Source organism: Protobothrops mucrosquamatus, unplaced genomic scaffold (genome assembly GCF_001527695.2).
Source record: "Protobothrops mucrosquamatus isolate PMUCROS unplaced genomic scaffold, P.Mucros_1.0 scaffold526, whole genome shotgun sequence".
NCBI lineage: Eukaryota > Metazoa > Chordata > Lepidosauria > Squamata > Viperidae > Protobothrops > Protobothrops mucrosquamatus.
The window spans coordinates 511,499-538,119 of NW_015386834.1; the positions used below are offsets into that span (position 1 = coordinate 511,499).

Sequence of the window (26,621 nt, forward strand, 5' to 3'; positions counted from 1 at the left end):
CAATTGCTTTCTTGACTATTCTTGAGATTCCCAGAAGTCTTTTCCAAGTTTAAAAGTGTCAGTACACTTGCTGTTGTACTTTGAAGACCAGCTTTCACTTCCATAGAATGTCAAATTGCCTGCATGATACGGATCTTTATAGATACAGGCATCACATTATCTGAATATCATTTCAAAGATCTTCACTGCTGTTCTTCCAAGGGCTAGCATGTGTGACATATTTCTTGACTGCTGGTTTCTTTCTTGTTGATGGTTGATTCTAAAAGACAGGATATATCCTTCCTTTAGTATTTTTAGTGTCAGTTCTAAGGCTGATTGCTCTACTTGTGGTCATTAGTTTTGTCTATATTTAACTGTATTTCCATTATTTTTACTGTGCTTCTTGACTTCCATTTCTAGAGGTTATGCATTTTGAAGACATTTGCATTTTTAGTTTATCAGAATAGTGTCATCAACATAGTTCAGGTTACTGATGTTTCTTCCTCCAAATTTAAAACCATACACATCTTCTTCCAAACAAGCCTTTTAGGCCTTTCAGTGCCCTGAAAACTATAAGAGATTCCCTAATAATAATCACCATACCCCCACCCTTGCCCCACCATCTCAGTTGATTCCACATTGGAAATTCAGCTGGGCATATTTCTGAAAGGGTACTACCTCCTTCTGGACCCAGCCAGACTTGGCATTTATTTATTATTGAGCAACTCCACTTTCTTCTAGCAATAATATAATCAGCTTGATTTCTGTATATTCCATCTATGATGTCCATATATTGACTTATAATTTTGGTTGAAGACAGGGTTGCATTTGCACATTCAGCATACACATTCACTTCTATTCAAACTGCTTGCATAAACAATTTAACATACAGATATTTCATTTTCATGCTTTTTCCAGGCAAACCATTTATTTTTAAATAAGGCCTTTTTGTTTGTTGTTATCAGAGGGTTTTGCCCCTTACCCAAGTCTTGGAAATAACACAAAACAATAGAGATACATATATACACAGATACTATTAAGACAACATTTCCAGGCCTGTTGCTTGTCCTTCAAGAAGTGAGAAAAATCAAGACATGATTTTTGAGGGCCCTTAACCATCTCCTACTTTTTTCACCATTCTAAGTCAAAGCTTGATTTTCTGGATGGCCAAATATTTAAGAAACACATCAATTTGGGGTTTGAGGCCAAAGCATGCCTCTTTTTTTAATTTTTCTCTAAAAAGGGAGGAGAATATTTATGGTCCAATTTTTCCTAGCAAATTCAAAGGACAGTGGGGAAGGACCAAAAGGAATGTTGAATTTGGGGCCCTTTGCCGATGTGAAGGAGGAGGGGAAAACTGCAGAGAACAGCCTCCTCTCTTCACGTCCGATAATAGAGATGGTTTCTAAGGTTTCTAGATGGTGCAAGTATCTAACAGAAAGGAATTGAATGTACATCCAAAGAGCCAGATTAGAGAGGGGGGGAAAACCATTCAGTTCTTCTTTGAATTTTTCTTTTGTTTCTTTTCTTCTGTGACTGAAGTTCTTAAAAAGATAAGCTAGCCAAACAGAAATGCACAAAATTTCTCAACATTGCTCTGTTGAAGAACAAAGTGGAACCTTTAAGTAGCCAAAAATCTACCTTCTAACTTGTTCGTATGCTTCAGGATATCACTAAAACAGCCACGGTTGTCATTTTCCAGCATTTTTAAAAATTTAATATTAAGTGGAATATATTTCTATCGTGCAGGCTTTGTATTTTAAAAAGTCAACCTTAAGTAGATGTAGATATGTTTCACATGTTGAAAGGAGTTTCTGTTTATATATGATTTTGTTTGGCACATCCCTTAAAATTCCCATAGGTTTTCTACCTCTGTGGATTAATTTTTCTGGAGTTGCTTAGTGATACTACAGAAAGAAGCAAATAAAAAACTCAATATAGAAATAGAATAGAACAGAACAGAATAAGAACCTTGGAGGTCTTCTAGTCCAGCCCCTTGCTCAAGCAGGAGAACCTATACCATTTCAGACAAGTGACTGTCTAGTCTCTTCTTAAAAATCTCCAGTGATGAATTGCCCACGATTTCTGAAGGCAAGCTATTCCACTGGTTAATTGTCCTCACTGTTAGGAAATTTCTCCTTAATTCCAGGTTGCTTCTCTCTTTGGTCAGTTTCCAACCTTTGTTTCTTGTCTTGCCCTCTGGTGCTTTGGAGCAAGGGTCCCCAACCTATGGGCCACGGCCCACTGCCGGGCCATGGCCTATGGCTGCGGGACAGGCTGGCCAGTGCTTGTGCACGCACACTCACCTCCACTCGTGCTAGAGCCCGCAGACCCGTTTGTGCATGCACACAGCACTAGCAGAGGTGTCTAGCCCCTGCGTGCATGCGCAAATGGGGCCACTAGCACCATGCAGGTTGCACGTCCTGTTCGTGCATGCATGCGGTGCTAGCAGTGGCAGCTAGCCCCTGCATGCATGCGCAAATAAGACTGGTAGCCTCAGGTGGGTGGAGGCAGCCCATTCATACGCGGTCCTGTTCGTGTGAATGCATGTGGGCACGAGCGCAAATTTTACAGCTGCTCCCTTTCCCTCTGGGCCGCCAGCATGAAAAGGTTGGTGACCTCTTTTTTGGAGAATAGTTTGACACCCTGGTTTTTTTTTAAGATATTTTATTAATTTTTTATAGTTACAAATCTTTGGTGCTTAGTACACAATGTGTTGTCTGGGTCCACATATTTAACTTAATAATAATACATTTTCCATTCCTACTCTCTACTCTGTTTTCTAGCCATTTATAAAATGTATCCCATGGTTGAAAGTATTCTGTATCTTTTCTTTTCATTTTCAATGTAAGCCTGTCCATTTCCACGCATTCCAAAATTTTCTTAATTATCTCTTCTTCAGCTGGTATTTCTTCATTTTTCCAATGCTGTGCAAATGTAATTCTCGCTGCTGTTAGTACATGTAATATTAAATATACACATTCTTTATCATAGTTTTCTGAGGTTATATCTAAAAGAAATAGTTCCGGCTTAAAATCTACATGTTTTCTTAACATTTTCTCTAGCCACATATGTATTTTCGACCAGAATTTTTTTGCTTTGGGGCATGTCCACCAAAGGTGGTAATATGTGCCTGGCTTTTGCTACATTCCCAACAATTGCTAGACATGTTTTTAAACATTTTTGCTAACCTTGCAGGTGGTAAATGCCATCTAAAACATTTTATATAAATTTTCTTTATAGGTAACTGCCCTTGTTATTTTATAGTTTCTTTCCCATAAATTTTGCCATTTTTCTAACTCTGCATTGTGCCCAAAGTTTTTTGCCCATGTTATCATTGTTCTTTGACTTGTTCATCTTCCATCTTTAAATTTAACAAAAAGTTATACAGTTTCTTAATTTTTCATCTGATGACAATAGTATCTGATCTGATCTTTGTAGAATCTATATGTTTTAGCATCTTTCTCATATCTCATTTGCATTTGCAGTTATGGCCACCATGATAGCTCAATGTCCTGCTCTTCCAGCTCTTTTTTAGTTTGTAATTTCCCTTCACTATTCAAAATGTCTCTGTATGTCACAAGTTTGGGTGAACAAATGCTTCCATTGTCGAGATCCATCCTGGTATTTTCATATAGATTTTCATTTTTATCTTTTCCTATGTCAGAAGTAAGGCATTTCTTATATAGTGATTTTGAAAGTATTCATGGATTTTGTTCTTCCCATACCAAAGAAATGTGTGCCATCCGAGTTGTAGGTCGTGTCCTTCTAAGTATAGTAATCTTTTGTGTCTAAGAGTTATCCATTGTTTTAGCCATGTTAATGCAGCTGCTTGATAATATAGAATCCAGTCTGGTAACCCAAATCCTCCAATTTAAAAATTTCAAAATTGTTGCATTTAACTCATCAAAACAAATTTCTCTATTTTTATAGGTCAGTGATGGCGAACCTTTTAGAGACCGAGTGCCCAAACTGCAACCCCAAACCCACTTATGCATCGTTGGGTACCGGGTGGGTGTGGCCCATTGGGTGGGCGTGGCTGCGGTAACGGCAGACTGGGTGGGACTTAAAAGTTTGATCAATCAATTCCAACTTTGCAAGATCTTTTTTTCCCGCAAGAAGTTGAAATTGACTGATTGATTGAACCTTTTTTTTGTACACGGCAGCGGAGGCCTAAAGCAAAAAGGTTTTATAAAACCCAGCTGAAGACCTAGGACTGGGGCAACGGCACGGGTGCCCACAGAGAGGACTCTGAGTGCCGCCTCTGGCATCCGTGCCATAGGTTCGCCACCACTGTTATACTGTAGGTATTGTTTGGAATAAAAAAGTAGTTTGGTAAAATGTTCATTTTCACCGTCGCTATTCTTTCTAATATTGACAGTTGTAAATGTTTCCATTTTTCCAAGTCTAATTTTATTTGTTTTAATAGTTTTACATAGTTGTCTTCTTTTATTGTTGCACACCTTGCTGTTAAGTATATCCCCAGGTATTTCTTAACTACCTGGAGGTCTGTTTTTTCTGACAGTTGATTTATTTGTTTATCTGTAAGGTTTTTAACTATCACTTTTCTCTGTTTATTTTCAGTCCTGCTACTTCTCCAAATTCTTCAATCTTTGCCAATAATTTATGGCTTGTCTCCAACGGATCTTCTAGTATAAATACCAAATCATCCGCAAATGCTTGTAGTTTATATTTTTCATCTTTTATCTCCATTCCTTTAATTTCTGGGTCCTGTCTGATATTTCTATTCAGTACTTCATATTAAAGTTCTCTGTGAAATCTCCATTTACAATTACTCTAGCCGTTTGTCTATAATAAATTGTTTTAATTATATTTATGAAATTTTCTCCAAAATCTATACAGTTTAGTTGTTGTACCATGAATTGCCAGTTTACATTATCAAAGTTCTGTGCATGTAAGAAAATTAGCGCCATTTGCTTCCCTGGATGCATTTCATAGTATTCCAGTGTATCTAAAATCATTCTCAAATTGTTCTTTATTTGTCTCTTTGCTAAGAATCCATTTTGAACTGGATGTATAAATTCAATCAAAAATCTCTTCAGTCTTTCTGCTATTATTGAAGCAAAGATTTTATAGTCCACGTTTAATAGAGATATTGGTCTATAGTTCTTTATCTGGGTCAGGTCTGAGTCTTTTGGTGTTAAAATAATATTGGTTCCTGTCCACATATTTGGTAATTTGGCCTCTGATAATACCTTGTTACACATTTCTTACATTGATGGGCTTAGTATATCTTGTAGACATTTTTAAAATTCTGCAGGTAGCCCATCTGTGCTTGGTGTCTTGTCATTTTTTTGTCTTTTTATAGCTTCTGTCAGCTCCATCATAATTATTTTTCCATTTAACATGTTTTTAAAGTTCTATGAAATTTTTGGTAGCTTGGCTTTTTCTATATATTGTATTATTTTTTCCTGGGTGGTTTCTTCTATATGATAGAGTGTTTCATAGAATTCTTTAATTATTATTTTTATTGTAACACTTTCACATTGTAAATCGCCTTTCACATCTTGTAATTTATTTATCAGTTTTTTCTCTCTTTCTTTCTTCAATTTATAAGCTAGCCATCTACCCAGCCTGTTAGCATTTTCAAAAAAGTTCTATTTTGCTCTTTTAATTTGTGTTTTATTATCTCCCTTTGTTTTTTAAGAGTTTTCTTTTGTGGGTCTCTTTGTAATTCTAATTCCAATTTTGTAAATTCTTCCTTTAACTTTATTTGTTGTTGCTTTTTTTCCTTGTTCTTTTTCACCATATAAGTTATGACTAGTCCTCTAAAGTATGCTTTGGCTGTGTTCCAATCATTTTGGAGCGATGTGTCTTCTTATTTTCTTTAAAGAAAAATTCCATTTCCTTTGCTGCTTTTTGTATAAATTCTTTCTCTTTCAGTAGAGATTGATTTAGTGTCCATCTTATTTTTTTTCTTTGTTCCTCTCTACATCACCTTTATCAGATTATGATCCACCCATACATTAGTTTCTATCTCAATCTCTTGTATGTTCATTCTTAATTCAGGAGATATCCATATCATATCAATTCTAGACCATGATTTATGCCTATTTTAGTAGAATGTATATTGAGATTTCTTTGGGTTCTTTTCTCTCCACATATCCTGTATACAGATTTCTTCTGCCATTTTAAAAAAAGGCCTTAGGTAAAATATTCCTTCCTGTTTTCCTTATTTTATTACTTCTATAATCTAGCTTTCCATTTACAATTGCGTTAAAATCTCCTACTAAGCAAATATTTTGATATTCCATTTCCACTGCTTTCTTATGTAATTTTTTGTAAAATTCTTCTTATTTATTATTCGGTGCATAGATTGCTACCATCAATTTCTGTTTTTGGTTTATCATTATTTCCACCATTAATATTCTTCCTTCTTCATCTGAATAAATTTGTTTAGGATTCATTGTTTCTTTAATATATAGAGCTATTCCTCTTTTCTTTTGTTGCGCGGATGAAAAATAAAGCTTCCCAATTTTCGGGCATTCCAAAAATTTATAATGTTGTCTTTTAATATGTGTTTCTTGGAGACAGACTATATCCATTTTTAGTTTTTGTAATCGTGTAAAAAAAATTTCCTTTTTGAGGGGGAGTTCAATCCATTAAATTCATTGAGAGAATCCCATTATCCTTCTCCATCTTCTTCAATTATACTTAGGTTTTATTCTTCTTGACTTATGTTTTCTATTTCTGCTTCTTCCCTTTTTTTAGCCGCCCCTTCTATTGCTGTCTCTTCCTTTTTTTAGATTCCCATTCTAGTTGGAATTCTGAACTTCTTTCTTCGAGAAAAAGCTTTATGCCTGTCATAAAATTCCATTACTTTAAAAACAGAGTCCAGCCTGTCTCTTTTTCTGTCCCAATTGATTAGTATCCCCTCTGGCATCAGTCATCTAAAATTCATTCCTTTTTAATTAATTTTTTGGTCAAAAATTAATATTCTCCTCATGAGTCCCTTGTCCTCCTAGGTATCTGCTTCAGGACTACAATTTCCTTTTCCTTGTATTGCAATGGATCATCTCTCATTCTTTTCAATATCTCATATTGATTTTTTAACAAATCTAACATGTACCTTTAGGGCCTTTTTTCTCCTTGCGTGACTTGAATTGACTCTAAATGTTTGATCGATCTCTTTCCATTTCCTGTTTCCCAATTTCCAACACTCCGGCCAACAGTTCTATCATCAAATCAGCAAAATCTTCTTCCTTATCTTCCATTATGTTCTGAAATCTTAAAAAATAGGATGCCTTTTCCATTTCCAAAACCACCACTGTATCTTCCAAGTCTTTCTTTGCCTGCATCAATCTTTGATTTTCGTGTCTTATTTTTTCCAACTTTTGATCAGTTTCTACTGATTTGTCTGCTATTTTCTGAATCCTTTGCTCATTCTTTGTAAGCATCTGCTGAAAATTTTCTAGTTGGGAGCTCAAATTGTGAATTTCTTCATTCATTTTATCAAAATTATCTTTTGTCGCTTCATGGTTTCTCTTTGTGTCTTCTTTATGTGAAGTAATTGCCTCCTGGATTAGTTGTAGTGTGGCTCGCATTTCCTTCTGGAAATTATTGGTTTTTTCTTGCTGTAGCATTGCTTCAATTGATCTCTGATACACAGGACTGGGGGCAGAAGAAGATGGAGCTGAGGATGTTTTTTTTTGCTAGTTTTAGCTCGATTAGAAACACTCATTTTTATTCCCACTCTCCAGGCCTTCTCATTTCTAATATATTCCCCAGTTACCATCCTTATGCAAAACCACCAATCTTATAATCAGTATCACAATATGTCATTTAAGTTTGTCTCAAATAGTTCTAGTGATCTTTATCTATACTCTGTATAATCCAATAAGATCCCCCAAACGGGAAGAAAGGAAGAAAAAAAATTGTAATCCACTTCTGTCTTTCAGTCTCAATTATAAATAATTATCCAAAAGTCCAGAGTTATCAATCAGCCCAGAATTGTAACCAAAAAGTCCTGTTGTATAGAGTTACTGATCCATAGGGCCTCCCCCAAAGGGAGTCACCAAGAGTCAGATTTCCTCTTTCTCTAAATAGTTCTTGAAATTGACTATCTATAAGCCAATAGGCTCCCCTTAAAAAAAAGAAAAGAGGGTAAGAAAAAAATTATAATCTACTTTTGTCTTTCAACACCAACTCCAGGCAGTTGTCCAAAAATCCAGGGTCATCAGTCAGCCAAAATTTGTAATCCTAAAGGTACGATTTGTCAGCCAGCTATAGATCCATCTGATGGTATTGTTGTCTATTCAATCATTTTCTAGCTTACTAAGCAACAGGTTGTGGTCTACTTTGTCAAATGCCTTACTGAAATCTAAGTATACTATGACCACAGTGTTCCACTGGTCTACTAATTTAGTCATTTTATCAAAGAATGAAATAAGATTGGTTTGGCATGATCTGTTTTTGACAAACCCATGCTGGCTACCAATTATAACTTTGTTTGCTTCTAGTTGTTCGCAGATTTGTTTTTTTATTATCTTTTCCAGGATCTTCCCAGGTATTGATGTTAGACTGATTGGTCTGTAGTTTCCTGGATCCGTTTTTTTTCCTTTCTTGAAGATGGGAAACATATCAGCCCTTTTCCAATCATCAGGTACTTCCCTGTTGCTCCAGGATTTTTAAAAGATATGGTGCAATAGTTCTGAAATAACATCTGCCAGCTCCTTCAGAACTCTGGGATGTAATCTGTCGGGTCCTGGTGATTTATATTTGTAAAGGTCAGATAGGTGTTCTCTTACCATTTTCTTGCTTATTTTAATTTTTGTTTCTAGTTTGTCTTTTGCAGTAGTTGTCAACTTTGAAAATGAGCGTGACTACAGTTATTTTCCCTACTCATTTTCAGTTGACACATAGCACAGAGGGAGGGGTTTTTTCCAGATCTTCACTGGACTAAACAGATTTTCTCCTGTGGGAATCAAGGTCATTGGCTGCTCCTGGGACTATAGGCTGGGCTTTCGTGAAAAGCCCGCCAAGAAGATATATTGGGGAATGTAGTAGGTTGCATAGATGTAGGGGTGGAATTTCTTAACTTTGTATTGGGGATTGTTACGTGTCTATTCAGACTTGGTTTCACTTTTGACATGCCGATACTTTGTATCAATAAACATGTTCTTTGAGGAACTTGCAAGTCTCGTAGTTCTGCTTTATTTGTCTCTGTCTGTCGGAACCATGACATTAAACAAAATCTCCTAAAAACTTCATTTTTCAGGGTGCTGGGCCTTGACCGCCTACCCACTCACTTTTGGGAGAGCGGTGAAGACTCGAGATGGAGGAGAAAGTTGAAACCGTTGCTAGTGGCAACGGGACTCAGGCTGTTGGAGTGCAGGCTGGCACTCCAGCCACTGAGGAGGCGTCACTGGAAGGGGCTCGGCCGAAAACCAGGTTGATCCAACCTGAGAAACTGGTAGCACAGGAACGAACTACAGCCTTAGCAGACCGCTTCCAAGCCGGGCCTGCCCTCAGCACAGGATCACTCCTGTAACCGTGGAGAGGAGCTTTTATTGCTGCCATCCCAGGGATCTTCGTGTGTGGACGGAAAGAAGGGAAAGGGCTCAATGGGATGGGATGACTCCAGAGAGTGGAGATTTCAGTCGGCAGTCCACAGCCCCTCACTCGAACAGCTGAAGGAAATGTTTGGCCAGCTGGAGGTAAAAGATACAATTCCTATTGCCCGGGAGATGAGTGTTGTGGGGAGAAATGCCAAAAACTACCCATCTCTCCGTCCCCCTTTCCGGAGTTCCAGCCCAACCGCCGGAGCCCGTGCTGCTTCACCCTCACCCCAACCAGTTGTAATACCAAACCCTATATCCCAGCCAAGCCCGTTGCCATGGCCGCAGGATGCTAGTCCCAGAGCCCAGCCCACCTTTGATGGGAATCCCGAGAAGCTGACCTTCTTCTTAAACCAGGTGTGGGCTCATTTGGATCGCTATGCTTATGCCTACCTGGATGAAGCTATGATGGTGAACATTGTGGCAAATTTAGAGGGGGAAGCGGCTGACTGGGTGACAGACCTCCATGATGAAGGGCCTCCTGAATTGCAAACATTAATCTATTCATGGAGAAACTGAGGGGTCAGTTTGAAGATCAATCCCAAGTCCTGATGGAGAAAGAAATCCACCGCCTGAGCCAAAGAGGATGCCCTGCAAAGGAGTACGTCCGTGAATTCAGAAAAATTGCTAACCAATTGGGGCAGTGGTCTGAACAGTCACTGGTCAATTACTTCAAATGGGCTAGATCGCAACTTGCTTCAAGCCTGCATCATTCGAGGTTTTCCTAATCTATTATGTGAGTGTTACCATATGCCAGTGGCGCTAGACATCAAACTGGACTGCCCAAAAAAGTCAAGCACCATCGAACCAAAGCCGCTGCGCATCCAAGAGACGCCTCTATGGCTGACATCCCCAAGCCTCTGCAGCCACCAGCGTCTCCCAAGCGCCAGTCAGGGCTCCCATCAAGTGCTACCAGTGTGGTCAGATGGGTCATCGTGCTGTGGAGTGCCCCGCTCTCATCCTCAACCCAGAGCGTGCGAGTTGCTGCCGTGAAATCACGAAGAGCTCCTAGAGGGGTAAGAGAAAAAAGCAACTGGGCATGTCAAGGCCCAGGCGTCGAAGACTCTCTTTCCACTGAGCTCGAAGTCAAGCCCCAAGCTGAGCTGCAGCAGATACCGGCACCATACGACAGCGACAAGAAAGGCAAGGAGGACCCCATTGTGAGTTGGCCCATTCCCCCTTTTGCCGTTCCCGCCAGACTGATAGTGCCCAAAACAGGGGCTCTCATGAATCTGAGCATCCTAATAGATTCAGGGTACTCTCGATGCTTAATTAATTTACTCACTGTACTGAAACTGGGCATCCGAGCCAAGCTATTGCCTCATCCCATGGGGTTCGAGCAGGCCGACAGGTCCCTCATTGGAGGTGCCTCTGCCACGCATCTAACCGAACCTGTACATTTGGAAATGGGTCGGCATTGGGAAATCATCTGTTTTGTGGTGTTTCCGAAGATGACTGAAGCAGTAATTTTGAGAGTAGTATGGCTTGAAAGATGGCATCCTCACATGTGGTAGGAGGAGGGAATGCACATATTAAAACTTGGGACAGGGCTCCCCCCATCTGATGATAAAACAAGGACACTGGCCATCTGCGAAACTCATGGGGAGTCCCAGGAAATCCTAAAAACTAGCCGAGAAGCTGCCGGGGATTCAGCTTGTCCCTACTGAGTACTGAGATTTGGCAGAAGCCTTCAGTGAGAAGGAATGTGACATCCTCCCCCCACACCAGACTACGGACTGTGCTATTGAAATTCTGCCTGGGCGCCAAGCTTCCCAAACCAAGGATGTACTCTATGACACCCAAAAAGATGAAAGAACTAAGAGAGTACATTGATAAAAACTTAGCTAGGGTAACACAGCCAAATCACATGGCTACTCCCGTGCTTTTCAAGGAAAAGAAAGATGGCTCTCTTAGATTATGCATTGATTTCAGATCTATCAACACTGTCAGTATGGAAAATACGTACCCCCTTTCCCTGATGAAGGACATGTTAGCCCACCTGGCTAAAGGATTTTTTTTTTTTACCAAGCTGGATTTAAGAGAAGCTTATTATCGGATCCAGATTAGGGAGGGGAACAAATGGAAAACAGCCTTTAATTGCCCTTTGGGAAATTTCCAATTTAAAGTGATGGCTTTTGGACTGCAAGGGACCCCTGCTGTATTTATCCAATTGATAAATCAAGTGCTCCATGATCATTTATACAAAGGGGTATTGGTTTATCTTGATGACATCCTTATCTACACTGAAACAATGGATAAACACATCAGATTAGTCTGCGAGGTATTAAGCCAAACTGTATGCAAAACTGTCAAAGTGTGAATTTTACCAGACACTCCTTGACTATCTGGAGTATCTGATTTCAAATGAGAGGATAGAAATGGACCAAAGTCAAAGCAGTTCTACAATGGCAACCCCCATTCACCCGCAAACAGCTTCAAAGTTTTCTGGGTTTTGCCAACATTTATTGTCAATTTATTCCCTCATTTGCAGAGATAGCCATGCCAATCACTGATTTACTCAAAACAAGCAAAGGGGGGGGGAATCCCGACCTTGTCAGCCATTGCAATGGTCATTAGATTGCCAGGCAGCATTCAAAAAATTAAAGAGACCTCTTTGCAGCTGAACCAATCCTTAAACATCCTGACAATAATACTGTGCACAGTAGCACTGGTCTCACACCATTCAAAATAGTGATGAGTCGAGATTTTGTGCCCATGCTTGAGTTTCCACAGGAGCCTCCTACTTCCCAGACTTTGGACCAATGGGTGACATCTTTCCAGGGGTTTTTGGTGAATGTAAAGAAGGCATTGGATAAAGCTACAAAGGATTACAAGGAGCAAGCAGACAAACGACATTCGCCTCAAAAACCTTTTTATGTTGGACAATTAGTTTATCTTCCAATGAAATATCTATGGTTAAAATTGCCCAGCAAAAAAAATGGGTCCGAAATTCCTTGGTCCTTTTCCCATTGTCAGGATCATAAACCCTGTGAAAGTGGAGTTAAAGCTTCCGCGATTGTTGGGGAAAGTTCACCCGATGTTTCATTGCAGTCTTTTGAAACCTGTGTCAGAATCCACTTTAAGACTTATTCCAAAAGAGCTGCCTGGTCCAATGGTGGTAGAGGGAGAGACACATTATTCTCGATTCTAAGCTGTGCAAGAGAAAGTTACAATACTTTGTCTAGTGGAAAGGTTATCCCCTTTCAGAGGCTACATGGGTGAAATGTACAAATGTGAAGGCAGATAGATTGATAAAAAAAAGTTTTATGATAAATACCCTCAGAAGCCTCAAGGGGATACCTAACCTGATTTTTGTTTCCCCTGCAGGAGAGACTTTCTTTCTGAAGAGGAGCCGACTGTGAACTATGAAAATAAGCATGGCTGCAGTCATTTCCCCTACTCATTTTCGGTTGACACATATCACAGAGGGAGGGGGTTTACCAGGTGGTTTGCTAGACTAAACAGATTTTCTCCCGTTGGAACCAAGCTCGCTGGCTGCTCCCGGGACTGTAGGCTCGGCGTTTTGGAAAAGCTCGCCAAGAAGATGTATTTGGGAACGTAGTAGCTGGCATAGCTTTAGGGGTGAGATTTCTTAACTTTGTATTGGGGATTGTTAAGTGTCTATTCCAGCGGTTCTCAACCTGTGGGTCGTGACCCTTTTGGGGGTCGAACGACCCTTTCACAGGGGTCACCTAAGACCATTGGAAAACACATATTTCTGATGTTCTTAGGAACCGAGACACCGCTCTCTCTGTTGCAGCCTCACTCTCTTCCATCTTCTTTTCCTTCCCATCCCCCCCGCGAGCTTGCGATACCCCTCAGGGCCTCCCGTTGCCTCCCGGAGGACTCAGCTGTTCGGCGGCCAGAAGTTGGAGCCGCTCAGCTGTTGGTCGGGACGCCCACGGAGCTGACACCCAAGCTGCCAGGTAGAACAGCGCCAGCCGCTGGTCTCCTTTGCCGCCCCGCACGTCCTCGACCCCTCCCCTGCCCGTTCATGTCGAGTCCGTGGGGGCTTGACGGAGAGAGGGAGGGAAGGAGGAAGGGACTCCTCCTCTCCTAAGGTTCAAAGCATGATCAGCTTCCCAAGGGCGCCACAATCCCAATTCATGTGTTTCTGCCGTACCTCCTCAGCGCTCCTGGGAACGGGGTGGGCGGAAGAAAGCTTGGCTAGGCTAAGCAAAGAAAAGCCACAGAGCCGCGAGCTAAGATCACAGGCAGGCCGGGGAAGGGGGTTAGAAGAGGAAGGGGATTGGGAGAGAGGAAACGCCAAGCTTGTACTCGCCTTTCCCAAGGACCTCCTGCAGTACCTCACAATTACGGAACATTCGGGAATCCCTTGCAAGGCACCATGTATCTTGGTGCTTATTTCCTAATGCCTTCCCCCCCCCCCGTGTTTTCTGCTCCACCCCAAATTCGCCTCCCTTCCACTCTCCTTACGCAGCCATCTATGGTCTTAATACAGCCCTCAGTCTGTCTCCCTTTCAACACCCCCTAAAATTCTTCATTCAGGCAGGCTTCCAGAGTTCGGCTGGCAGGATGCAGGTAACCCCTTCCCCCTGTCCTGCTGCCTCCCATGGCAACGCGCCACTCTGCGTCCCGCACCTCCGTGCCTCAAGCCTCCACGGCACAGGACCGCTGGCGTGGTCCCCAATGGCCGCTGACTTGCTCCCTGCCGCCGGTGACCATGCAAGCCCTGGCAACTGCTGCAGCCTAAGAAGCAGGTGGCTGGGAGGCTGCCGCGGCGCCGACCTCCTGCGCCTGTCAGCTGGCGACCCCCGGACCTGCGCCCGTCAGCTGGAACGTCCGACAATGCTTTGGCTGGTGAGGAAGGCGAAGGGGAGGTCGCCGCAGTGCCGAACTCTGCACCCGTCAGCTGGCGACCCCCAAACTTGCGCTTGTCAGCTGGGAGGTCTGGCAAGGGAGCCGGCTGGCGTGGAGGGCGATGGAGAAGCGGCGGCTCGGCAGTCGGGGTCCTGCCTGCCCGCGAATGTTGGGCCCACCCGCCCCATCTGTAAAAGAAAAAGTCTTCACCCAAGCATAACTTTTAAGGATTTTAAGGATCTTTGAGAGGGAGAGAGAAATAGAGAGAGGGAGAGAAAGAGGGAAAGAGAAATAGAGAGAGGGAGAGAGAGAAAGAGATAGGGAGAGAGAGAAAGAGGAGAGGGAGAAAGAGGGAGAGAGAAAAAGAGAAAGAGAAAGGGAGACGGAGAGAGAGAAAGAAAGAAAGGGAGAAAGATGGAGAGAGAGAGACAGGGAGGGAGAAAGAAAGGGAGAGAGGGAAACAGGGAGAGAGAGGGAAAGAGAGAGAAAGAAAGAAAGAAAGGGAGAGAGATTAAATTAGTAACATGGTTGTTCAGTGAATCTGGTTTCCTCACTAACTTTGCTTGTCACAAGATTGCAAAAGGTGATCACATGACCCTGGAATAATTTTATGGTTGGGGGTCACCACAACATGAGGAACTGTATTAAAGGGTCGCGGCATTAGGAAGATTGAGAACCACTGGTCTATTCAGACTTGGTTTCACTTTTGACGTGCCAATACTTTGTATCAATAAACATGTTCTTTGAGGAACTTGCAAGCCTCAGAGTTCTGCTTTATTTATCTCTATCTGTCATAACCATGACAGTAGATTTTTTTGGTATAATTTCTTTTTATATGAAGATTGATGCAAAGAATGGGTTAAGCAGTTCTCCCTACTGCCTGTTACTTCCTTGCCATCTTCTCTCTTTAGTGGACCTACAGTTTCCTTGACTTTTTTCTTGTTATTAATATGTTTGAAAAAAAAACTTTTTTTATTGTCCTTGATTTGCAAGTCTTCGTTCATTCTGAGCCTTTGCTTTCCTGACTTCATCTTTGCATGTTCTGGCTCTCTACTGATAATCAGCCTTACTTGTGTTTCCCCCTTTTCATTTTTTGTACTTGCCTTTTTTGTCTTTCAGTTTGTCAGGGAGAGCTTTGTGCATCCATGTTGGTTTCTTCTTGAATTTCTTGTTTTTCTTTTTCAGTGGTATTGTGTTGAACTGGGCTTTTATGATAATATTTTTCAGAGTTTCCCACGCTTCTTGCATTGTTTTCTCCTTTAGGATTTTCATTCATGGAATCCTTCCTAGGTTCTCTCTGAGTTTGTTAAAAATCATCTCTTTTGATCTTGGTTGGATTATTTTCTATTGCTTCTGTTTGCATTATATTGAATTTCAGCATGATGTGGTCACTTTCACCTAAGGTTCCGGCAACTTCTCGATTAGTAAGAATTAGGTCCAGTATAGCTTTACTTTTAGTTCCCTCCTCCACCTTTTGGATGATAAAGTTATTGGCTAAGTTGGTTAAGAATCTGTTTGATCTTGGAGGAGTTTCCGATGATGTCGCAGCAACATCGGCGCAGGGGAATGAGGCTCCGTTCCCCACATTTGATTTCGACTTACTGGGGGGGGTCCAAAAGGACTGAAAGTCACCCCGTAGAGGCGACTGGCCAAAGGACAAAGCTTTGTAGATCGCGGGCTAGCGGTAGCTGACCCACTTGATCCAAAGAAGCCCTCGGGACCGGCAGGAAGAAAGGCTGACTGCACCCATGCTGCCAGCCAGAAGCTGCTGATCATCAGAGACAGCGAACACAAATAAGTGGAAAGCAAAACAGGTGATCTGGGTGAGACTACTTTCCTTAATTCTCTACAGGTGAAAATACCGGTTCTGGAAAAGACTCCCCAAAGCAATAAATCCCCAAGCTATAGGGAAGGGGTGATTTTTGTTTTACTCTTCCCTCCTGAATTATAGGTGGCGGTTTACGCTTCAGGGGAAATTAAAAATGACTTATAATAACATTGTGGAGATAATTGAGGGACAGAAGAAGGATATTTTGGGAAGCTTTTACATTTATAATTTTTTTCAATTTTTTGGGGGAAACCATTGGATTATAATTTTGTAAACTTTTTAAAGTTTAAAGTTTTAAAGTCTCCTCATAAGGAGACCTGCAAGATTTCCTGCTTGCAAAAGGGCGATCACTTCTGCCTCTCTTGCAGAGATAGGGATTTCTCCGATGGAACAAAGCAGAGAGGCGAAGAACGTGGAAGTATGGTAGGAAGGCAGTTCCTTAGCTTTGGTAACCTTGCCTGAAGTCGAACACTTCCCACTTCCATTCCCAGCAGGGAAAAGCAGCCAGCTGCCTCTCCGGCTTCTCGCGAGGGGCAGGACTCTGGCCACTGTCAGCGCGGCCTGTGGGAGGCTGTGGGTATCCCCAGTGGTGCCTCTGCGGGCCGGCACCGACTTCCTTGTTCTGGGCGGCCCTCTTGCCGCAGTTGGAGGGAGAAGACGCTCATGCCTGACTCTCTGTAAGGCCTGATCTCTGACTGTAAGCACAACCGGGAAAAGAGGGGCCAATGTGTTGGGCTCGGATGCGAGAGCACAGGGCTTTTGGTGCCACCTGTGCTTCATTAGCAACCTTGGCTAAAGGATGGGGCACTTGGAAGCCCCGCGCAGGGTACTCGGAAGCCCCACACGCTCGGAAGGCGCTCGGAATCTGTCCCGCTCGCGCTTGTTCGGCTTCTGCACCGCCACTGCTGCCAGCGCCCACAATCTGCCCGGCCTCCTCCGCCTGCTTTGCGCAGCTTCTGGGCTCCCTGCACCCACCGTTAACCCTCCCGCCGTTAACCCTCCCGCCACCATGCAGGATAAGGTTGGCGCCCCCGCCCAGATGCCCTCGCCTCCCCCAAGCGTTTTTTTTACTAGCCTGCTTTCAGCTGCATTCCTTTCTCCGTTTGCTTCTCAGCCTTCACCACATGTTTGTGGGACTATTGGTAAAAAAGAAAAAAAAAGTTCCATGAGACTTTCTAACTTCTCGTGAAATCTCGCAACAAGTTAGAAAGTCTCATGGAACTTTTTTTTTGTCTCAGAAACACGTGGCGAAGGCTGAGAAGCAAATGGAGAAAGGGAATGCAGCTGAAATGCAGGTTAGTAAAAATAATGCTTGGGGGAGGCGAGGGCATCTGGGCGGGGGTAGGGGTGGCAACCTTATCCTGCGCGGCTTCAGCAGGTGTTCGCCACCACGGACCCAGGCAATGCGTCACACAGCTCCAGTGGAATCTCCACTGAAGACTGCATGAGGCTGTCTGCTACCCCCAAGGCTGCCGCCAATCAGCTGGAGCTGCACGTTTTGATCCTGGGCTCTCAGTAGGACCCAGGCAACGTGAGTTCCAGCTGACTTTGTCACAAGCCTGTGCAGTGCTGCTGCCGCTTCACCTCATCCACTTTTACACCTTTTTTTACATTTTTTTTACAGTGCTGTTCAACCCGTCCTATGCGTACCACCAGCCAGGTGCTCGCGTACCACTGGTGGTATGCATACCACGGATTGAAAAGCCCTGCTTTAGAACATGAGACAATTTTAACCAATAGCTAGAAATGCGAGTTAGAGAGAAAGAAATATGGTATGTACTATGTGACATTGAATATATGCTAGTCAGAAAAAGACTATTGAATGATTAACTAACATTGATCATGATAATATAGAAACTAACTCTTACTTACTGTTTTTTAAATACATGAACCCAGACAATATGTTGTTTGCTAAATGTTAAGAATGTTATTTTTAAAAACCCCAACCCTAACCTTAACCCTAACCCTACAAAAATTAATAAAATATATACCAAAAAAAAAGAATCTGTTTGATCTCCCACTCGCTGCAGAGTTTGTCTCCCAGTTGATATCTGGATAGTTGAAGCCTCCCATTAGTACTGTGGTATGCTTCCTACATACGTTTGTTAACTGGTTGGCAAAGAGTTCATCTATTTCTTCTGATTGGTTGGGTGGCCTGTAATATACACCTATGGCAGGGGTGTCAAACTCAATTTCATTGAGGGTCGCATCACCATTGCGGTTGCCCTTGGGGGCCCGGGTGGGTGTGGCCAGAGTGGGTGCGGCCTACTGGGTGGGCGTGGATGGAGTGGGTGTGGCCTACTGGGTGGGCATGGCCAGCTCTACATCATTCGCGTCAAGGGTGTCTGTGAGGGCCTGGGTAGGAGTGGGACAGATCTGAGGGTCTCTGGCAGAAGGAAATTGGACCAGGGCAAGTGCCAAGGCATGGTGCATTTCTTCATTCCTCACAAAGGGTGACACCTCCCGAGCATGCACCCAGGGGGCAGGGCCAACGCAGCAGGGGCTGGTTCCTCACTGTTTCTGGACGGCCTTGTGGAGCTAAGACTGAATGCATTTCAACATAGATGGCCACCACAAAATTGTACATTGGCTCCCGGCTGGCATGGGCCAGGGCCAAGGCAGCGGGGGCTGTTCCCGCACTGTATCCAGGATGGCTTCGCAGGCCACATGAAACCACTTCGCGGGCCGCATCCGGCCCCCGGGCCTTGTGTTTGACATGTCTGACCTATGGCAATGTCACTTTTTTTCCCTTTTATATTGACCCATATACATTCTGGAGGGATTTTATCTTTGATCACGTGCATGTCTGTAGATATTTAGTGTTCTCTTACATTTAGTGCAACTCCCCCTCCTCTTTTTCTAGATCTATTTCTTTTGAACAATTTGTATCCATCCATCCATACATTCCAGTCATGGGTTTCGTCCCACCAGGTTTCTGTAATGCCAACTATGTCATACCTGCCCTCATGTACTATTGCTTCTAGTTCACCCTCTTTGTTTCCCAAGCTTTGAGCATTTGTATATAAGCATTTAAGACCTTTATGCCTGTCCATGGGTATGTTTCCTGCATCTCCTGATTGTTGGAGTTTTTTTCCCCCTCACCACTCCCTACCTGTTTGATTTGTTTTCTTGGAATTTATGACTGGTTTTGTGTTCTAGATATTCTAAAGATTGGTCACCCTTCCCCCTCAATTTTAGTTTAAAGCCCTCCTGATGAATTGGGCCAGTCTTTTTCTGGGTACATTTTTCCCTGTTTTCGTGAGTTGCAGCCCATCCCTTGCCAAGAGTCCTTTGTGTAGGAAATGCAGTCTATGGTCCAGGAAACCAAAGTTATGTGTGTGTGCCCACATACACATAACAATATAAACAATTGCACAAATACAATATTTATAGTATTAATAATAATTGTTCTTGATTGTGAAATAATCCCAAGGCTCCACAAAGATGAAAATCTTATAACCCATTAAAGTGAAATAGTAGTTAATATGAGTTATTGCCTATTGTGACAAATTATTGATAAATATATATTTTTTCATTCCATAAGCATAAAACATTACTTTTAGCTGAACTAAAACTTAATTCTTTTTCATGCTTTGGACAGTTAAAATGTGCACCTAGAAATTCATCATTTTATTTTGTCATATTGGTGATTTTTTTCATTTTCTGATTTGTCTGCAAACATGACATCTTGCACAGTATTCTTGCATTTTAATGGGTTAATGAGACTACAGATACTTCTGAATTTCTAATTAGCTACTAGAAAGTTTGTTCCTATTGCAGTTGTGGTGTAAGAATCAAAAGAACTAAAACACTTTAATCCAAAGAGTTCCTGAGTAAAATAGAATCTTATATGGTAGGGAGCTGAGGGGAATGAACTTCAGTACATAATTCTTATATTCCAACTATTGCTTCTCCTAGCATAGTGGTTTCTAACCTTTCAGGCTTTGTGCACCGGCGGCAGGAGTAGAGGGATAGTTCTGTGTGAGTGCAAGCACACAAGCACACAAGTAGCAGGAGCTGTGTGTTCATGCTGGCCTGCCTGCCACTTCCATGGCCCAGTTCCAAATAGGCAATGGTCTAGTAGTGGGCTGTGGCCTTGGGGCTGGGGACCCCTGTCCTAGCACATCATATATAAGAAAGTATTCTGTGAGCCTTAGGAACCATAGTTCTGTAATGGCAGGAACCGACTTGTTCTCTGCTTGAGAGTTCATTTCTACTTGGAAAATGAGCAATATAAATCTTGAAACTTGTACTTATTATCCATTGTTTTTGTAGAAAATAATTGTGTTATTAGTCATATAAGAAAATATTTATACTTTTACAAGAGTGTGGATTATAAGAAGGAAAGTTATAATAGCAGCTTATTGCCTGCATTTTTAAAAAAGAACAAAGTGTTAAATCTATATTTTATGATTTTGCCACAATATATTTTTAGTTGGGTGTGGGATCATATTATATAAGATATTTAAGAAAATGTTTCTTAAATTAAAATTCTCCTTTGTTTCTGTGAAGCCATTTAAAAATAAAAGAATTGTCTATCATTTTTTAGTTTTCCAAAGAATAAAATTATTTTTGTCTGTAGAATGTACTTGGGCAAGCTGACATAAGAAGAGTGAAAGTTAACTGGAAGGATAGTAATACTGAATACATAGAAAAGATTCATTCCTAAGTCTTGTGTGAAAAGCAAAGCTGTATTTGTTTTGTATATAATTTTTATTTCTGAAATAATGTAAGGTAATAGTCTGCAAATATTTAAAATATGATCATCTAAGAAAAGTTTGATTATATTGTTTTTGCTTCTTTGAAGTCAGGTTTTTCATAATACTTTCTCAAAACTTGTAGTATTCTTAAAAATTAAAGAAAAGAGGCTGCAGGTTCAAAATTCAAAGAAAGACATTCATTTTGTAAAGTTAAATCTATAAAATAATAACTTAATTGAAAATCACTTTATATTAAACTTGCACAGTTTCTTTGTATAATTATCAGATAAGCAATGGGCAGTTTTGCACATTTTCCAGAAGAGAGCAGGCTTTTCTAAAGTAGGGAATTACTTATTCATATTGATATAATTAAGTGTTATGTCTTTATTTACAGTTGTGAAATTGGAAACATAAAATAATTAAAATTATGTTTTAATTCAGCATAATTTTAAACATTTCAAATAATTTGTGTAAGATAAAAGAATGTATGCAGTGTCACATATGTGCAACTCAACTGGCAAATTATGACAAATCATGAAAAGTGAGACTGAGCACTTTTAATTTACTTTGTCCTGTCTTGTGTGATCAAGACACTGAGATGTTTTCTTTATTCATTCTTCGTAATAATAACTTAAATGCTTAGTTCAAATAGTTTCATTTTTTATTAGTGCCTAACGCTTACAAAGGTTCCCTTTTCTAGTATTATAGTAAATGAATCCTTTAAATTGTGTTCTGCTGATTCCTATGTGATTCATGCCAGGCGAACGAAGAAATTACAGGCAGTCCTCGACTTACAAGTGTAATGGAGTCCGCCCATTTCCATTCGTAACTCAAAAACTACTGGATCAGCAGATGTCCCCGGGGCTGCAGGTTCCACTTCCCCCTCGGTGTCTCTCCCTTTGCGGCTCCAGGAGCTGGGGTGGCCCTAGGGCTCAGAATTCTCCTCTCCTAGGGAGCTGAGGGTTCTCTTCATCAGGTCGATAGCTTTCTCTAGGATCCAGCCCGAGTACAGTGCCCAGCTCCCTTCCTCCTCATTTGCGTGCAGGGATTTCTCCATCTCCTGCTTCCATTCTGGTTGGTTGGCCCCCCGTCTCAGGGTCACCTTTCTTGATTTCTTTTCCCACTCGCCTTTCTTTCCAACACCCATTGACCACCCAGTTTTGTGGTCCCGTGTCTCCACCACCTCTTCTCCTGAGGAATCTGACCTCTCAGATCCCGACATCTGGCAGGCTTTCAGTCGGGGCAGCGGCTCCCTTTCCGGGGAGTTTTTTCCTTTCCCTGCTCCATCGTCTGACATGGTAATTTTTGCAAAGTCCCCCGGCAAGGTTCTCCCTTCCAGGTGGACTAATTCTGCAAGTCCTGTCTAATGTAAGGACCCACCCCACTTTGCACCTTAAGAAGACAGAACTCTTGGAATATTTCTTCCAACAGGCATCTTTATTAAGAGAAAATGGCTGCAGGCGCTCTAGACAGGACTTGTGGGCAAAGCCCTATGGTTCAAGGTTTTAAGGGGTCCCCAGCAGCCCCATCCCACCATCCTTCCAGCGACAACCCCAGGCGTTACATTTCCACCCCCTTTTTCCTCACTGCCGGTGGAAGGGAGACTTCAGAGGGGATTAGATGAAAGCTGATGGCCCCATTGTTATGATTAGTCCTTTTGGTGGTATCCACATTCAGCCCCTTTGAAGTTGTACCGAAGGAAGTGAGGGCCATAAAACCCCTTTGTTCACCCCACTTCCCCTTCATCATATGACAGAATCCAGAGAGGGCAGAAATGGGGTTTTCCATAGTTGATAAGTAGAGATGAAATATAATTGGATTCTGACAATTATGCCCTTCTCCAGTGAATCTTTCCTTCTCATTAGATGGCCAAAGTACTTGAGTTTCAACTTCAGGATCTGGCCTTCTAAAGAGCAGTCAGGGTTTATCTCCTCTAGGACTGACCGGTTTGATTACCTTGCAGTCCAGGGGACTCGCAGGTTAGAGCTCTAGAAATATTTGATTTTTGTATGGCATTTTTATCCTTTTATTCTGTCTTCCCTTGTATTAAAAACATTCTTTCCTTTTTTGGTGTGTTTCCTGTAGTCATAATCTGCTTGACTAAAATGTGTAAGCCAGGAGTTCTGGACCTTTATATATCACCACCCATGAATAGGATAAATGAATGTATGTGACCCTCAAATTAATTATTTTATTTGGATTGGAGTTGTCAAAAATAAATATACCTCTTTCAATAATTACATTTTAATTTCTATATCACAATGTTCTGAAAAGTACAGTATTGCAACTCTTTTATGTGTGCTTGTGAAGGAAAAGCAAGCAGCAAAATCCAGAATGACTTTTAACAGCATTCCCACTTTGCCTGCACAAGGCTGATCAGGTTTTTTAAAAATGTGATTCCCTTCCCAGTTGTTCATGAGTCCAAAGGGAGTCCCAATTCACAGTTTGAGAAAACCTAGATAAGGTGTAATAATTGTTAATTTCAAAATCATGAAGCTATGTTTTCCAATTAACATATCACCCATAATTTTCCAATTTGGAAATTGTGGTTGGCTCAAATGTAGAAATGCATAGGAGATGAGTTGTGATATGCTTTTTTCTCCAAACACCAGGTTTGAATAGATGATCTTATGAATTAAACTGTCTTACTAGTATACAGTAAGACATAATTTAAAATACCTTCCATTAAAATTAGGGCACTAATCTTAACCCTTAAATGCTGCTAAGTGCTTAACTTCAGTTTTGTGCCAGGAATTGAAACACTGATTTAAGAAACAGATTTGAAATTAAGTGCAAAGATTATGTTTAAAATTTGTGACCATGAATGGCAGTGTATATGTTAAACATACAGGCAAATAGACTAGAGTGCTGCAAGAGACAAATTTTATAAAAGACAAGATTGGTATAGGTGTGTTTTATTAAAATTACTATAATATTTTCAAGTTGATCTGCAATGGAATGAAAATATAATGTAGGATTATCTTTTATGGAGTTTTTTTTTAAATTATTCTTTTTCAAGGTCAATAATCAGAAGACTGTCAAGTCAATCTGATTCAACTAAAAAATGAAATTACAATTTGTTTTGATAAGCTTTTTAAAGCTTTTTTGTATTACATGTATACTGAAAAAGAGTTACTTTTCATTTTAGTTATCTGGAAAAATACGAGAAAGTACATCATTTTGGAGAGGATGATGATGAGGTACAACCAGGGAATCCAAAACCACAATTACCTATAGGTGCAATTCCATCTTCCTATAATTACCAGCAGCACAGTGTGTCAGGTAAATCTTCCAGCTAACTAATGATAGTACCATAAATACTGGATTTCCGTGGGAAGAAGAGCCCACTCACCTATAGATGTATTGTTATTAATCTGTATTTTTGCTTTTATGAATAGATTTTCTTCGACAAAGTTATGGGCTATCTATGGACTTTAATTCGCCAAATGATTATAATAAATTGGTGCTTTCTCTGTTATCTGGACTCCCAAATGAAGTGGACTTCGCTATTAATGTGTGCACTCTTCTGTCAAATGAAAGCAAACATGTTATGCAGCTTGAAAAGGACCCCAAAATCATCACTTTGTTACTTGCTAATGCTGGAGTGTTTGATGACAGTAAGTTTCTAATTTGTGTAATACTTTAAGATAGATGTACTACTGTGAAATATAATTTTTCAAGTGCTGAAAATCCAATTTTCTTAAGCTATTCCCTGTTCCCATATCAGAACAATGTTTCATTTGGTCTAGTATTCTTTTAGCAGTGTTTATCCAGATGTTTTTATGACATCTGTGGCATAAAGACCACATCTTCCCCCTTACTTGCTCTATCAGTCAATGTTATTCAGAGGATCATTTACTCAAGAAAAAAGACAGATTTTAATAAATGTGTTTAAACTCCTGTTAAAACCATTTAAGCTTCAATCTTGTACCTTTTTTTCTGGGAGTAAGCTTCATTAAACTGTGGACTGTGTTGTTGGTATTATGATCGCCACATTTACTTTGCTTAAATTATATATTATGTGACTTTTTTTGGTTCTGGATATACTTTCAATGAGTTTCATATTTACTGAGTATTTCTAGAATTGGATTCTAGAAATTTGGGAAATAGGCAGGATTTTTTTTAGTCTTTGTTTATAATTCTATACATTTCTATCTTATTTTCCTTCTTGTGTTTAAAGCTCTTCATGTCTAGTTGCCCATTTTTGCAACATTTGCATCTGTATAATTTCTAAGGCAAAGTAATCAAAAATGTCTTCAGATTTCTATATCATCAAACTATTGATTATTTATGGTTTTTATGGGTTTTTAAATGTTTCTAATTATTAATATTTTCATTCTTTATTGAAATGACCTAACAAAAGCAGTTATACTGTCTTGTAGAAAGTTTTTACAAGAAAGATATTATGTTTAATAATAATCCAAGTGTAAGAAAATTTATAAATCAAATGCTAAACTGAGTAGGATAGGACTTACTGTATGTAGATCTTTGTCACTGCCATTGGAAATTACTGCATTAGGAACAAACGTGACACTGACAAGCTTTTTATTTAGATAATTTCATCTGTGTTTGACTTAATACTTCGATCATGGCATTATTTTAATGGGATTCATGAAATCAGATTCTTATTGCTAAGTCAAATAGAATGCTCTTCTGTTACATATTTTTATAATTTATAGAATATGTTACTTTTCTTTTTCTTTCACAAACCCTTTATTACTTAATCTATTGGATACTATAAACATGCTATCTAGTATTCTCACAGCATACATTGATTTGTCATTGATCATTCTGTATTCCATTCTGTGCTCAGATACTGTTCAGTTTCATGAAAGCTGGATTTCCCAAAATAATGGAATTACATAAGATACCTTTTTCTGAAGAGAAATATTCCTTAAACCCTTCAGTATATGGATAATCAAGAATGTAGCTATTAAGCCTTCACACTATGATATGTATTGACTGAACTTTATTAAATCCATTCCATAAATTATAAGAAAGATAGGAAAACCTATAATATTCATTCCAAGAAAGAGAATATAGAATATGCCATTTTTCCCCCATAAGCCTAAAATGTATCCTTCAGACATATATCCTAGAAAGTAGATTTTACCAAAAAAAAAATATCTAGGAATAGCGATAACCGACAAAGCCACAGTCACACTCTGCCAGGAATTATCTAGAACCAAAAACAAGACACAGAAGGATGAAAGAAACAATGTCATCTACAAAGTCAACTGTAACGATTGCAACCACTTCTACGTGGGACAAACGTCACATCATATCAGTTAAAAACCAGGATCCACGAACAAAGGCTAGCAGTCAGACGCCACGATCCCAAATCCCTAATTGCTACCCACACTGACACCAAACAACATCAGTTCAATTGGAGCAACACTAAAATCATCGGCCACGCTACCACTTGCCACGCTCGGGAGTTCATCAAAGCCTGGCACTTCACAAGCAATTCCATCAACAGACACATTGATCTACAACCAGCATATGAACCTCTCAGAATCCAAATCAATTGAACAGCCATCCGGAGACAGCACCAATCCTCAAGTCCCTCTCTCCCCTCTCAGCAGTTCACCTTCCAATGACCTTGACCTGACATAATCTCCCTATCACAAGACCTGTTACCATCCTCTCACTGATGACTCACTCCTGACCCACTAATTCACATCCTCCAGGTACTTCAGGTACTTACCTGAAGCA

The 26,621-nt window shown here is 40.7% G+C and overlaps 1 protein-coding gene across 1 annotated transcript in view; it reads left to right on the top strand.

The window, feature by feature from the left end:
- ARID2 (AT-rich interaction domain 2) overlaps nucleotides 1–26,621 on the top strand; it is a 152,343-nt gene that overhangs the window by 57,127 nt on the left and 68,595 nt on the right. The window contains exons 4-5 of the mRNA XM_015816902.1: nucleotides 24,055–24,188; nucleotides 24,305–24,523. Coding sequence (XP_015672388.1) covers nucleotides 24,055–24,188; nucleotides 24,305–24,523 — 353 coding nt within the window. The remainder of the gene's footprint in view (nucleotides 1–24,054; nucleotides 24,189–24,304; nucleotides 24,524–26,621) is intronic.